Source organism: Lutra lutra, chromosome 16 (assembly GCF_902655055.1).
Source record: "Lutra lutra chromosome 16, mLutLut1.2, whole genome shotgun sequence".
NCBI lineage: Eukaryota > Metazoa > Chordata > Mammalia > Carnivora > Mustelidae > Lutra > Lutra lutra.
This window is the reverse complement of record NC_062293.1, coordinates 17,590,066-17,604,642: the sequence shown is the minus strand read 5'-3', so window position 1 is coordinate 17,604,642 and position 14,577 is coordinate 17,590,066. Positions and strand designations below refer to the sequence as shown.

Genomic DNA, 14,577 nt, shown 5'->3' with positions numbered 1-14,577 from the left:
TAGGAAATCCAAAAGTTAAGACTCAGAAGTAGGGACATCAGTGGCCCAAGTGGGACAGTTTAGTCAAACAGTACTGATGGTAGCTGTGTGCAAGACATTCCTCCAATGGCCCCTTTTCTGTCTTTGCATTGTCCTCCATTGTCCAGGTTTTACTCCACATCAGCACCTTCAGATTCCAAACAGATGCCTTTTTAAAAAAAAAAACAAAAACTAGATTTTAGCCCATTCTCTGAAAGCACCCCCAAATCATTGACTGCTGGCACCATCTCTTGGGCCCCACACCACTTTCTCCACCTCAATCTATAAGACCCTTAGCTCCACCCTTTACCTACTTCTGAACTTTCTCTTTTACTTTGAAAATAGTTGGCTTTGGAGGAATACCTGGATCCTGATACTCTTTAAAACCAAAAATTGTAGATTTTATTGCCCATTTTATTATCCATTGTATTCATTGTATATATCCACTCACTCATTGTACCCATTATTTGTGTACATCTCTGGGTAGATTATGAACACCTCAGAAACAATAGTTATGGTTTATTTTCCTTCTCCTAGTACCTACCACTCTCCTACTAGATTATGTACTCAAAAATATCTGGAATTAAAAATGAATAAATTAACATATTCTTTGCACAAAGAATGCTTTAATAATTCCCAAAATATAACAATTTCTTCATTATGCTCCTCTGGGTTTGCAAATGACAGTCAGGAACAAGATGCCTGGGCCCAGATGGGTACAAGGAGGAACCCGGAAAAAACTATTTATTCCTGGAGCTCTGGTCATTTTTATTTGTAAATGGGAATGAAAGAAAATAACGTGAGGTGGAGACAAGAGGAAGAAGTGAAGAATTCCTGAGTGAGAAGAGGAGCTCTCTGGAATGACTCCATAGTAGCCTTGCCCCCTGTCTCATCCCAAGAAACATCCCGTCATCCAGTAGGAGAGTGGACGGCCTGCACAGTGCAACCTCCACGCTACCCTGTGGAGAGAAGAAAGATTGGTTCTTGCTTACTACTTAGTAAGCTCCCTCTCCACATATATGGCCCAACTCTTAGCAAGTCTCTCAGGCAGAGCTGTGCTCAGAACCCCCCCCCTTCATTCCTAGTTTTCTGGTCTGTCCCGCTGTGGCCCCTCTGATTCTTCCTTTAAATTTCCCTTATCCCTGGTGTTTGTCCTCTTCTCCCATTCAGTATGCTTCCACATTTTCAAATCCTTATCTCCCTCTGAAGTGGGAGAGCATCATTTTATGGGGCTGAAAGTTACTAAATAAATAAAAAGGTAAATAATCAATCAATCAATCTCAGGCACACCCATTGACTCTCCCTCCAGAAAGAGTCAGCCCTAATAGTCATCAGTGTCCTTTCTGCATGGTATTTCTAGAGTAGGCAAGGCATGTGACTCCCTCCATCCTCACAGAGGCCCGGAGAGGCAGCCATTTTTATCCTGTACAAATCCAGTTTGAAGCTCAGACGAGTGAAGTAACCATCCCAATGTCCACCACTGGTAGGCTGACAGCTTTGGGGGTATCTGCTCAGCTGAGGAGCTACACACCTTTTATAGAAAATGTTGCTGCCACAGGCACTTGGGTGGCTCAATTGGTTCAGCATCTGCCTTTGGCTCAGGTCATGATGTTGGGGTCCTGGGATCGAGTCCTGCACAGAGTCCCACATTGGACACCTTGCTTGGCCGGGAGTCTGCTTCTCCCTCCCTCCTTCCCTCCCCACTGCTTGTGCATTTGCTCTCTCTCTCTCTCTCTCTAATAAATAAATAAAATCTTTTTTTAAAAAGAAAATGTTGCTGCCAATTAGGGAGAAGGGACCCATGGCGACTATGATGTTATGACTTAATTGCTCCCAGGCCTCCAGCTGATTGTACTAAGCAGGGGCATTTGTCCAAGCTGAACCAATCAGATTCTTTATCTTGGGCCCTTGAACTGGGACTGAGCTTATGCTGTCTCTGCGGCTGCTTAGGACATTAGCCCATCAACTTGGGGCAGCCTTGGTCTGTCTTGTGGAAGGTGAAGCAGAGAATGCGGCTCTACAAAGAAAGAAGGGAAGCAAATGCACCAAAGAAAGAAGGGAAGCAAATGCACCAGGAAGTGGAAACTTGCAGGAAAAGCTCGCTGACAGTTTCCAGCTCTGCTTCCACTCTCTTCCTGAGGTCCTCTCCACAGCTGCACCTGTGTAAGCTCAGTGACACAACTTGTCCCCTCAGGATACCTCTCTCTCAGCTAATTCAAGCTTCTTTGTTACTGCATCCAAAAGAGGGTTTTTTTGTTTTGCTTAGAAGATTTATTTATTTTTGAGAGAGAGAAAGAACAAGCGGGGAGAGGGGCAGAAGGAGAGGGAGGGAGAATCCCAAGCAGACTCCCCACTGAGTGGGTAGCCTGTCACAGGGCTCGATCCCATGACCCTGAGATCATGACCTGAGCCTAAATCAAGAGTCAGAAGTTTAACCAACTGAGCCCACTCAGGCTCCCCCTCAGTTTTAATATAACATCTGAGAAAGACCCAGATCCCAGGTCTCGTAAGTCAGAGTCGCAAGCCCTTCCGCTCTTCTACATCTTTCTAGACTATGTAAGGGTCTAGTCCTTGCCTACTATGCCTTTCTCTGTCACCACATCCTTCCTGGGGGCTTTGCCCACTAACTTAGTCCCACAGTGTCCTCCTCACCAGTTCTTCATCCCCCCTGCTCCAGACACAATCTTTTTTGCACAGCTGATGGTTGAGAGAAGATTGGGGCTCAGTAGGTCTGAAAGAGAGAGAGAGAGATTACCCGTGAGAACACAAAGGACAGTCCCAAAGACTGAGGCAGACCCGGGCTGTCCTTGTGCTGGCATGGGGCACCCAGGAGCTGAGTATTTCCAGATTAGGCAAGGCATCCCTCCCAGAGGCCCATTCAGACATCCCTACAATAGTGGTCAGGGTGTCAGAGGTGGGGGCAGGAGGGGTAGGATGACTGTTTACCACCATACTTCCCAACCAAAGTAGATGATGGTTCACCCCATGTTTTAGGGTTTCTGGGGAAAGGAAATGTCAAAACAGGCAGCACAGAGACCAAGGTAAATTTGCCTGATGATGGAGGCTCTTCGGGTGGAGAGTCTAGGAATCTTAATCAGACTGTGAAGGAGGGAGAGAAGGTCCAAGTCATGTACCTATGGCCCCTCCTGGAGTGGCTCTGATGAGGGGAGTTTGTACTTGGCCTTTAATCAGACCATTAGCCAAAGTTAGTACTTGATGGTTAGAGCTGAGCCTTCGGGGCCAGTAACTTGGCATTCAGCCCTGGTTCTATGAGTCTCAGTTGGCTCATCTGTAAGGTGGGCATCAAGATAATTTCCACTGAAACAGCATGGAGGTTCCTCAAAAAGTTGAAAATAGAGCTACCCTATGACCCAGTAATCACACTACTGGGTATTTACCCTAAAGATACAAATGTAGTAATCCGAAGGGGCACGTCCACCCGAATGTTTATAGCAGCAATGTCTACAATAGCCAAACTATGGAAAGAACCTAGATGTCCATCAACAGATGAATGGATAAAGAAGATGTGGTATATCTACAATGGAATACTATGCAGCCATCAAAAGAAATGAAATCTTGCTATTTGCGACGATGTGGATGGAACCAGAGGGTATTACGCTGAGCGAAATAAGTCAATCAGAGAAAGAAAATTATCATATGATCTCCCTGATATAAGGACGTTGAGAGGCAACATGTGGGGTTTGGGGGTAGGAAAGGAATAAATGAAACAAGATGGGAGCAGGAGGGAGACAAACCATAACAGACTCTTAATCTCACAAAACAAACTGAGGGTTGCTAGGGGGGTGATGGTAGGGAGAGGGTGGTTGGGTTATGGACATTGGGGAAGGTATGTGCTATGGTGAATGTTGTGAAGTCGGTAAACCTGGCGATTCACAGACCTGTACTCCTGCGGCTATAAATACATTATATGTTAATAAAAAATAAAAAAAAATTCAAAAAAAAGATAATTTACACTGCATGAAAGCTGGGTGAATGGCTCTGCAGGTAAAGTGCAGAGCATATAACACACCCGCGAGAAATGTTGGCGATGCAGAGCTTCTCTGGATCCTGCACACAGAGGAATCCCTAACGGGGTGAACACTACAGCCACTAGTGAAATCCTCTGTTCAGCAAAGGCATTCCTGGACTAGACTCTTTGGACCATCCCTTTGGGGACATGGCCAGGCTTTGAGTGGAAGGAGAAGTCCTGTGAGTAGAGCCTGGTCGTCTCTCTCACCTCTCCCACCCTGGGGCCCTGGCCAGACCTTGACAGTCCTCGTGGCAAATGTTTTCCGAATGACTCCGGTAATCGTTGCACCAGTAATGGCTGTTGATCTGGAAGATTCCATAGTCAAAGCTGCCATCTGCGTTTTCATTTACCTTTGATATGTTGAAGTTGCTTTCCACAAAAGCCAGACACAGCCCTTTGAACAGGGAGAAGAGGGTTTTTAGAGGGTGTTGAGCTGAGGCAAGAGGGAGATAGAGGAGGGAGATAGAAGAGAGAGGGAGATCAGGAAGCAGAAGAAAGGAGCAAGGCCTAAGAGGCTGGATGGGGCAAGTAGGCTAGAAATACCCATTAGCTTCTCCCCTCACCCTTCGTCCCACCCACCTGCCCCTCAGTATAACCACTCATCACCTATCTGCCCACCCATGCTTCCTGCACTTAATGATCACCTACTGTGTGCCAGGAACTGGGCAAAGCCCAGTGAGGGACATCCCCAGCACCCAACATAGTTCCTGGTACATAACAAGTGCTCAGTTAATAATTATGGAACAAATATGGAATGTTGGGAAGGGCTCCTCAGGGATGGAACTTGGCTTCGAAAGATGAATGACAGAGAGAAAGGTGGCCATCTAGGGTGTGACCGGGAGAGGAGGAGAAATGGGTGGGGGGAGTTGGGGGGGCCACTCACAGTCATTCAGGGAGTAGCCCTCAAACCCATCCAAGTCCTCCTTGCGCAGCACTCTGGCCAAGTCACAGCGATTGATGAGGCTGGCCTGACTGATGGCAATGAGGCAGCTGACCAAGGACATGAGTAGTGCCCCTGTCATCTTTGGAGGGGAGAAGGTACAGTCGAGGGCCCACTGTTCTGGGGATCTCACCGATGTGCCGTTGGTCTTCTCTGAGCCGCTGAGCAATCTATAGAGAGCAGCCATATGTTCTCGCTCACACACGGCTCCCCACCTGGCTATTTCTCTTTCCTCTCCTCTATTATTGTATACTTGTTTGCTATGGAAACCTTTAAATATTTACAATATAAGAGAGAATAGCATCATGAATCTTCATATACCCATTGCCTGGTGTCAACATCGAAAAACCAAGGTTGATCGCCTTTCATCTATAGACCTTCACCCCTTTTAGCTATTCTCACTCGTAATGGAAAGCCAGCTATGGGCAATATTTTGGTATGGAGTGGGGAGTGAGGGTGGCAAAGGAGATTAATTGTGTGTGTGTGGATTCGAGTACATGTTTGCAGAGGAAGGTCTAGGACAGTGGGCGCTGAACTCCCACCAGCCCCACACCCCCACATACATGACACATGACTTTGCCCAAGGGCATACCCTGCCTTGTACAATTCCTAGGAAGCTGTTTATGGGTTCTGCACTTTCATTTCCACTCAAAGGTGCATATCATAAAGCAAATAAAAGTGACCTTGCTGTAGAAATAACCTTCACCTTCACACTGTGTGCTGGGGGAGGAGTGAGGAGCAAGGGCTCTGGATTCACATTGCCTACTTTCAAACAGGGCTGCTGTGTGACCTTGAACAATTTACTTGGGCCTCTCTGGGCCTCGTTTGTAAAATGAAGTTACGCTAATACCTACTCAATAGACTTGTTACGATGATTAAAGGAAATATGATCTTGGTTTTGCATTTCCCCCAAACAGGAAGCAGGACTTCCGGGAAAAGAGTTGCTTCCTAGGCTGGAGTAGGAAAGGGTATGAGGTAAGTCCAGATTCTCTAGTGCTAGAAAGTAAGAAAGTGCTCAAAATATGGACTGGAGCATGTCAAATGGACATGAGAGTCAGCTCCAAGGGGCACCCACTGGCCAAATCTGGAACATTATTTTTGGTAACAGCTTTATTGAGATAAATTCACTATATATATTCACTATGTCATACCATCACTTCACTTCAAGTGTACAGTCCAAAAGTTCTCTAGTTGTGTTTGCAGAGCTGTATAACTATCAACACAGCCGGTTTTAAAACATTTTCATCAACCAAGAAGAAATCCCATACCTGTTAGCAGTCACTTCCTCTCCATTTCCCTCCTGCCTCTGGTACCTCAAATCTACTTCCTATCTCTCTAGATTAGCCTCTTCTAGACATTGCACATAAATAGAGTCATACACTATATGGCCTCTGTGTCTGGCTTCTTTCACTTAACAATGTTTTCAAGATTTATTCATGATGCAGCAGGTATCAGGATCTCATTATGGTTGAATAATATTCCATTGTATGGATAGACCACAATCTATTTCTATACTTATCATTTTATAAACATTTGGGTTGTTTCTAGTTTGGGGCTATTACGAACAGTGGTGCTATAAACATTGACGTACAAATTTTTGTGTGGGCAAATGTTTTCTTTTATTTTTTAAGATTTTATTTATTTATTTGACAGACAGAAGGATCACAAGTAGGCAGAGAGGCAGGCAGAGAGAGAGGGGAAGCAGGATCCCTGCTGAGCAGAGAGCCCGATGCAGGGCTCGATCCCAGGACCCCGAGACCATGGCCCGTGCCAAAGACGGAGGTTTAACCCACTGAGCCACCCAGGTGCCCATGGACAAATGTTTTCATTTCTTTAGGCATATACTTAGGAGCAGAATTGCTGAGTCATATAAGTAACTTGAAGTTTAAACTTTGGAGGAACTGGGGGGCCTGGGTGGGTCAGTCAGTTGAGCATCTGACTCTTGATTTTGGCTCAGGTCATGATCTCAGGTCATGGGATGGAGCTCAGGGTTGGGCTCGGGGCTCAGTCAGGAGTCTCCTTGAGATTCTCTCTCTCCCTCCCCCACCCCAATAAATAAATAAATAAATCTTAAACTTTGGAGGAACAGCCAGAAATTTTGGCTGTGCCCTCAGCAGTGTCAGTGTAGGAAGGTTCAAATTTTTCCACATTCTCACCAATGCTTTCTCACCAAAGATAACCTAATTGGTGCAAAGTGGTATCACATCCTGGTTTTGATTTGCATTTCCCTGGTGGCTAATTATCTTTTCATGCAATCATTGGCTATTTGTTGATCTTTGGGAAAATGTCTAGTATTCAGACCCTTTGCCCATTTTTTAGTTATTTGCCTTTTTATTATTGAGTTGTAAAAGTTCTTTGCCAGATATATATTTGCAAATATTTTCTCACATTCTGTGGGCTCCCTTTCACTTTCTTGATGGGGTTCTTTGAAACAAAAGAATTACATTTTAATGAAGACTGATTTATCTATTTTTTTTTCTTCTGTTGCTTGTGCTTTTGATGTCATATGTCCAGAACAATGCACAATGGTTTCTATGGTAGTCTGGGACAATTTGACCATCAAAATAAATGACGGTGACAGATTATAATCTATTGAATGAGATAGGAACCCAAGAGTCCTTAATAGTAATGAATAGACACATAATGGGGATGGGGGAGAGCTGACAATAAAAGGGTGAATGATCAATGGTGAGGCAGTCATGAAGTTGGAAAATCATCATTCTGCAACCATCAGAGATTGGTCTGAGCAGGAATCATCAACAGATGTGAAATCTGACATGGTGGGAAGCTTGATGAAGAAATGATATACACAAGCTCTTAGAGGGTCTTCCCCCAGGTCTTCTATTAGTTGCATGGGAAAAAACAGCAACTATGCAGCAAAGAAACCAGACAGTTTTTGGAACTTGCAATCAAAATTAATAGCACCAATAAAAGACAGAGAAAGATTATGTGCCTCCAGAAGTGATGCCCTAAGAATGAAATATAGGGCTTTGGTAGTATTCTGGCCAGGGATGCATAAGTTGTATTTAATCCCAAGGAAACATTGGATAAAGCCAAACTGACAGAAAATCTATAAAATAACTGGCCTCTAGTCTTCAAAACTGTCAATGAAGTGAAAGCAAAGAATGGGGCTATTTCTCTCACTAAGTGTGCATGTGCATATGTGTGTGTGTGTGTGTGTGTGTGTGTGTGTGTGTGTGTGTGTGTATCTTTCCCCTTAAACTAAGTATATGTTCTCAAGGGCAAAGGCCTGGGTCCCTCCATCCATGGGCTTCAGAGTCAGGCAACTTCTTCGTGGACAACATGGCAACTCTGATGGCCTTGTCACCTCACAGGTGTCTTCTGAGACCCCTCCATACTAGCCTGAGCTTGTGAACACTCTTAGGTGTCTTCTGAGACCCCTCCATACTAGCCTGAGCTTGTGAACACTCTTTTGCTTCTCTCGCACCCTAGAGTTGCCAGATTTGGCAAATAAAATGATAGGATGCCTGATTACATTAGAATTTCAGACAAACCTCAAAGAATTGTTTGGTGTAAGTATGTCGCATGCAATCCTTCTCTACCCTGACTCTGAAGGTTCCTTCAGAGACAGGAGTCACGGAGCCTTGGGAAGCAGGGAGCTCTATCTCTGCCCATGAAGCCCCCTCTTGGGGTTTCTGTGGGAGAATAAAGTACTTCTGGCAGGTGCATTCCCACCTCCCCTTCCAAAGCTTACCTCTCTCCTAGCCTTCTCCAACCCCAGGTCCCAGACAGGCCAGGGCTTTCCTCCGGAGTCAGTAGCACAGAGTCTCTTCCACATGAGCTATACCCTAACCCCGCCCAATTCACAGGTCCCCATGTTCTAAAGAAGGTGAGAGTGCTGGGCCAGCCTGCCTTCTGGAACCCCTGTTCTGTGATGTCATCATTCTCCTGGAAATACTCTGGTCTTAACCATGCAAACTGAGGCCCATTCAAGCTTCCAGCAGAAAATACACATGGGTCTGGAAAGACCGGTGATAACTGTGATGAAGATCACTGGTGGGGCAGGGCAGAGAATTCTGGTTTTCTGAGTGCCCACCTCCCTTCCCTTCTGTAAACGGTATTGCCTTTGTGGGGAGCTCCTTCCGATGGAGCAGTGGAGACTGCCAATCACAGGGCCCCATCTTCCAGGGACAGGGTGTGCCTAGGGCCCCACCATTATATTTTGAATTGAAACTGAGTGGAGCAGCTCAGCTTCCCACGGGAGGCCTTCAGGTGTGCGGCCAGAAGCTGACAGTGTGGAATCATGTGGATACAGCCCATCTGGGAGGATAAACTTCCCCGAAGAGGGAGCAGGGTCCAGACAGGATTCCAATCCTAGAGTCCACCCTTTCTGAGACCTAAAAACACTCTTGCCCTGTGATTCGTTAAACGTCCCTTCCTACAGAAATGAGTTTGGCTTGGGTTTCCATCCCTTGCAGTCAAGAGAGACCTGCCTGGTAGAGAGCATAGGGTTAACCCTCTGGGAAGTGGTGACCAGACAACCTGTCACCTCCCCATGTAGGGGGCCCATCTTAGTGTCATTAGTTACCAGCGAAGTCTGAGAGATAATCCCACCAACTGTAGCAGAAAGGAGGCAAAGGAAAGTTCTGTGACTCTCTACACCTTGAAACAAGATGGCAGGGGCTGAGGGAAAGAAGGTAGGAAGAGGGGCGCCTGGGTGGCTCAGTGGGTTAAGGCTCTGCCTTCGGCTCAGGTCATGATCTCAGGGTCCTGGGATCGAGCCCTGCATCGGGCTCTCTGCTCAGCAGGGAGTCTGCTCCCCCGCCCTCTCTCTCTGCTTGCCTCTCTGCCTACTTGTAATCTCCATCTGTCAAATAAATAAATAAAATCTTAAAAAAAAAAAAAAAGGTAGGAAGAGCTTCTAGATGGACAGTGCTGTCCTGTACTTCTGCTTCCACACTTCTCTTTCCGGAGGGCCGAGGGACATTGGGGCTTGGGCTAACAGTGTTGGGAGGAGCGGCACCTGGGTGGCTCAGTGGGTTAAACGTCTACCTGGTTAAGCATTTCCCTTTGGCTCAGGCTCAGGTCATAGTCCTTGTGTCCTGGGATCCAGCTCAGCATGGGGCTCCCTGCTCAGCAGGGACCCTGCTTCTCTCTCTCCCTCTGCCCCACCCTCCCCCCATGCACGTGCTGTCTCTTTCAGATAAAAACAAAAAACAATGTTCAAAGGAGTAATAAACATATACCTAATTCATCAATGATTATGACTAGTCTGTGAAATTTATTTTTCTTCTTTTCCTTTCAGCAAAATCACTAATTACGCTACGATTTCCAAGATTTTAAAATATATTTAAGGACTCAAAACACAATTATATTCAAAGAACAAAATGTAAACATATTTTTATCAGAAATAGAAATGTTTTACTAGTTTTTTCCAGTGTTTTCCTCCAAAGTTAGGTTTTTTTTACACACTGGAAAATTCAAAAAGCAATAGTAAAAATTTAAAAGGCAAAGCACACATGAGAATTAATAAATATCAAATTTTTTATCGAATACACACTAATTCAAATATATGATTTTACTCTTTAAAAGCTGAATTAAATTTTATTAAAGAACTTAATTTTTACAATTTAACTTAAATTGTTTTTAAACTATATATTTCATTTAAATTTTTATTTAAAAATAAGTAAGTTTTGGGTTCCTGAGTGGCTCAGTGGGTTGAGTGCCAAACTCGTGATTTCGGCTCAGGTCATGATCTCAGGGTCTTGGGACTGAGCTCCGTTTCAGGATCCACTCAGTGGGGAATCTGCTGGAGGATTTCTCTCCTTCTCCCCTGCCTCTTCCCCTGCTCATGCACACACTTTCTTTCACTGTCTCTCAAATAAATAAATAAATCTTTTTTTTAAGTTACTTTTTATTTATGTATTTATTTGTAGGGCTCAAACTCATGACTCTGAGATCAAGAGTCCAATCAATGCTTTGAGCCCCCCCACAATAACTAACTCTTAAGCGAAACTGTTAAAATTTGTAATTCTAGCATTTGGTGTCCATCTTATTGCCAATGTGAAGAATTAGTATCGTTATGTTTAAAGTCTAGATAAATATACACATTTGAGTGATGTGATGGGATTTATGTGGTATTGCAAACATTTTCTCGGCTTCCATTTACAACGGATGCAAATGCTGTACAAATTCATCTGTACCCCCAGAACCACAAAGAGGCATATAAAACAAAAAGAAATGGTACACTCGGTACTACTAGAAAATGACATTCTTTGTGATCAAATCTATTGCATTCAGGCTCAGAGGAAAGATCTGACAAGTTCTTTAATTCGTCTTTTCTCTTACCTAAGTACTTCTCTGCTCAAAGTCTCCCTGCACACTGAGATATTACCCAGCAGGGGTCCTGTTTAGCTTTCATTAAACCTTTCACTGTAGATGCACTTTCTCCCCCATCCATATAGAGTAAGACAGGAAGCATCTCCCTGGGCACTGAGCATTGTTAGTCAAGCTCATGGGTATTTAGGGTTGGATCTAGCTGGGGCGGTGCTATTAAATTAAAAGACAACATGGCTTCCTGATGGCCAACCCTGTGAGAAATAAATCTTTCCACTGAGCTGTAGTCTGCCGGTGTCCACCCGCTCCGTCCACTTTCAGCCCCCATGCATCAGGCCGCTCAACCCTGTACCTTTGGAGTGGTCGACCTCGGGGCTTTGGAACCAAACCAAAGCTTCTGGCAAAGTGGGTTCCTGTTGTAACTGTACAAGTAGGTGAAGTGCCTGACTACATCTTATATGTTCCAGTGTGATCATGCCTGAGCATTTACACAAAACTGACCTATTATTTTATTGCTTTCCTTCAGTTTCTCTTCTATTTAGGACATTATTATTGATGTTTAAAATTATCACCTTGCTGAACGGGTAAACACATTCTGGTACACTCAGATAATGGAATACTACTCAACAACGAAAAGGAATGAGCTACTGGTACACCCAACAACATGGATAAATTTATAAATAATGACAAAAGAAGCCAGACCAAGAAGAGAGACGTATAGACTGCACAGTTCCATTTACAAGAAACTCCAGAAAAACGTAAGCTAATCTAGAATGACAGAGAGCAGATCAGTAGTTGCTTGGGGATGGGGGAGCAGGAAAGGGCAGAGGGAGGAATTACAAGGAAACTTTTAGGAGCGAGGAGATGTTCACTATCTTGATTATGATGGTGGATTCAGGAGTATATACATATGTCAAAAATTATCAAATCATACACCATAAATATGTAGCTTATTATATGTCAATACCTGAATCAGGTAAATTACAGTTACACACAACATAGTTTTATGAAAAGGGGGTTGTAGGTCCGCTATGGTTGAGAAGCCCAGCCTCAGTCTGATTCAGAAAACTGCGTCACTGTCTCCAGGCCAACTCACTGTGCAATCTACCCAGTGGCCACTAGAGGCCAGCAGTGGCCCATACACAGAAAGTGTACATTGCTGGACACCAACATTTTTATTTTTATTTTTATTTTTATTTTTAAGATTTTATTTATTTATTTGACAGATGGAGATTACAAGTAGGCAGAGAGGCAGGCAGAGAGAGAGAGGAGGAAGCAGGCTCCCTGCTGAGCAGAGAGCCCAATGCAGGGCTTGATCCCAGGACCCTGGGATCATGACCTGAGCTGACGGCAGAGGCTTTAACCCACTGAGCCACCCAGGCGCCCCTGGGCACCAACATTTTTAATTTCCTCCTCTGTGCTCCCTAGACAGGGAGGTGGGCCTTAATATCCCCACTTTACACAGAATTAGAGCTGGAGTTTGGGCTGTGGTCTCTTTGGGTCCCGATATCACCTTGTTGGTCCCTCAAGCCAAGACAACTCCTTGTGCTACCATTTCTTGTAAAAGGGGACCCCGTCTCCCTGGGGGGGGGGCGGTGGGGGGAGGCAGCTGGCCATGGCTGCAGGCCAGTTATCAGCAGGGCTGATGGGGAGTAGTTGCAGATGGCACCAATGACTTGTGATTCTCAAGGTGCCTTTGGAAGACCTCTAGGGCCTGGAGTAGCCTCTGTATTGATTCTCCTCCTTTCCTGAAATCCCACCCTTATAAAACAAGGCAAGATTCCATTAACCAACCAAGCTAAAGAACGCACTGGAATAATTTGCATAAGGGAAAGTAGGGAAGGTGCAATTGGGGGAGGGGAGGACATGGTGGGGCACCCAGCGCATGCTACAGTGGAGGCTTCCCAGTAAGATCTGTCGCTAACACATGCTGAGCCCTCCCAGTGTGTGAGGCATGACGCCAAACACTGCCTGCTGGGAGCCATTTTGTCTTCACACTGTTCTCGTGAAATCAACTGCTGAGAGGTTAAGCAACTCCCCCAAGGTCACAGAACTAGTGGGAGATAGAGCAAGGATTTGAACCCAGGTTTGACACCAACATGGTGGGTTCCATTGTCACTCTCTATTGCTCATCTTAACAGCATCATCTTTCTTTCTCTTTGGGGCTGGGGCATTGTTCGGTTCATGTGTCAGACTGGTTGGTGTTGGTAGCAGGTGGTGGGTATTTCAGTTGAACCTTCTGAAGATAAAGCTCCTGATGTTTCAAGAGAATTTTGAGCATCGCTGATGGTCCGGGAAGGAAGTCTTCCCACTTTCTTTGCCAAACATTTACACGGTGTGAGGCTCTGTGTTAAGACTGATGCTTTCATAGTGATGGTACTTGAAGGTCAGGTGGGCAGAGGCCAGCACCAAGGAATCAAGGGGCGGGTGACCTGTGGCCATGCAGTGGCCTTGTCCATCTGTGCCCACAAGAGTGTGTCAGACGCAGCAGTACCCCACCTTCGCTGGAGTCCCTAGCAGATGACCAGATCAGGATGCAGGTCAAGAGAACTCATCAGAACGCCCAGTTCAAAGCAGCCCAGTGAGCAGATAACTCATGCCCATGGTTCATGGGTAAGTGAAGTCCTCCAGAGGTTTCTCTCCTGGAAAAAACATCCCACCTCCCAGCGAGGTGCGTCGAGGAGGTGGCCTCTTCTGTTCTAGGTTCTGCAGGGGCCATCGGCTCTGGGCTTCTGCTCAGCCTGCCACTTTGATGCTCCTGTGGCCACATGGGGGGTGTGGATCCGGTACCAAGTCAAGGCTCTGGGGTTGCACATGTGTAGACAAAGCGAAAAGAGGCCAAAGCAAAACGTTGGGTCCATTGGCTTCATTTCCTAGATGGGGAAACTGAGGCCTGGGGAAGTGAAGTGAAGGGACTCGAGTGAGCCAAATGGCCGAGCTGGGGTAAGACTCCCAGCAATCTCTTCTCCCCACTCCCCAGCTGTATTTCATAATAGGTCCCTGCCGCTGGGTGCTCCTCTGTACTTTGTCAATTGTTATTCACACATTATCTCTCTGTGTCTTTCTTAAAACAATAATCTTTTAATGTCATAACACATTCAGTATTCAAATTTCCAATGATGTCATGTCAAAAAAGCATTTTCAACAGTCTGATTCAATCAAGATGGAAATAAGATGCACCCAGTGGTAACTGGTTGATGTCTCTTGAATATTTTCTTAATCCACAGGTTCCTCTTTCCTCTTTCTCTCTTCCCTCATGACCTAACATTGAAGAAGGCGTCGTGTATCCCAT

General features: G+C 45.3%; 1 protein-coding gene across 2 annotated transcripts; it reads right to left on the bottom strand.

The window, feature by feature from the left end:
- Nucleotides 1–633: 633 nt before the first annotated feature.
- On the bottom strand, nucleotides 634–8,843 carry LYZL6 (lysozyme like 6). 2 transcript variants are annotated; one of them, XM_047707675.1, is made up of 5 exons: nucleotides 8,704–8,843; nucleotides 4,932–5,258; nucleotides 4,284–4,442; nucleotides 2,671–2,749; nucleotides 634–977 (listed from the first exon to the last, which is right to left on the bottom strand). In XM_047707675.1, exons 2-5 carry the CDS (start codon nucleotides 5,173–5,175, stop codon nucleotides 908–910), a joined length of 552 nt encoding a protein of 183 aa, XP_047563631.1. In that variant the 5' UTR covers nucleotides 5,176–5,258; nucleotides 8,704–8,843; the 3' UTR covers nucleotides 634–907. The 2 variants fall into 2 exon arrangements, with proteins under 2 accessions (XP_047563631.1, XP_047563632.1); XM_047707676.1 differs by having other exon boundaries at nucleotides 4,932–5,158.
- Between the last annotated feature and the right edge of the window lie 5,734 nt (nucleotides 8,844–14,577).

Bases quoted from the DNA above. Each gene is read 5' to 3' on its own strand.
- LYZL6 (XM_047707675.1), bottom strand. From the start codon at position 5,175: ATGGCTGCTCTCTATAGATTGCTCAGCGGCTCAGAGAAGACCAACGGC. The intron at 4,443-4,931 runs GTGAGTGGCCCC...CCCTGTTCAAAG, and splicing joins GGGCTACTCCCTGAATGACT to GGCTGTGTCTGGCTTTTGTG. The intron at 2,750-4,283 runs GTCTGGCCAGGG...TCTCTCTTTCAG, and splicing joins TTGCCACGAGGACTGTCAAG to ACCTACTGAGCCCCAATCTT.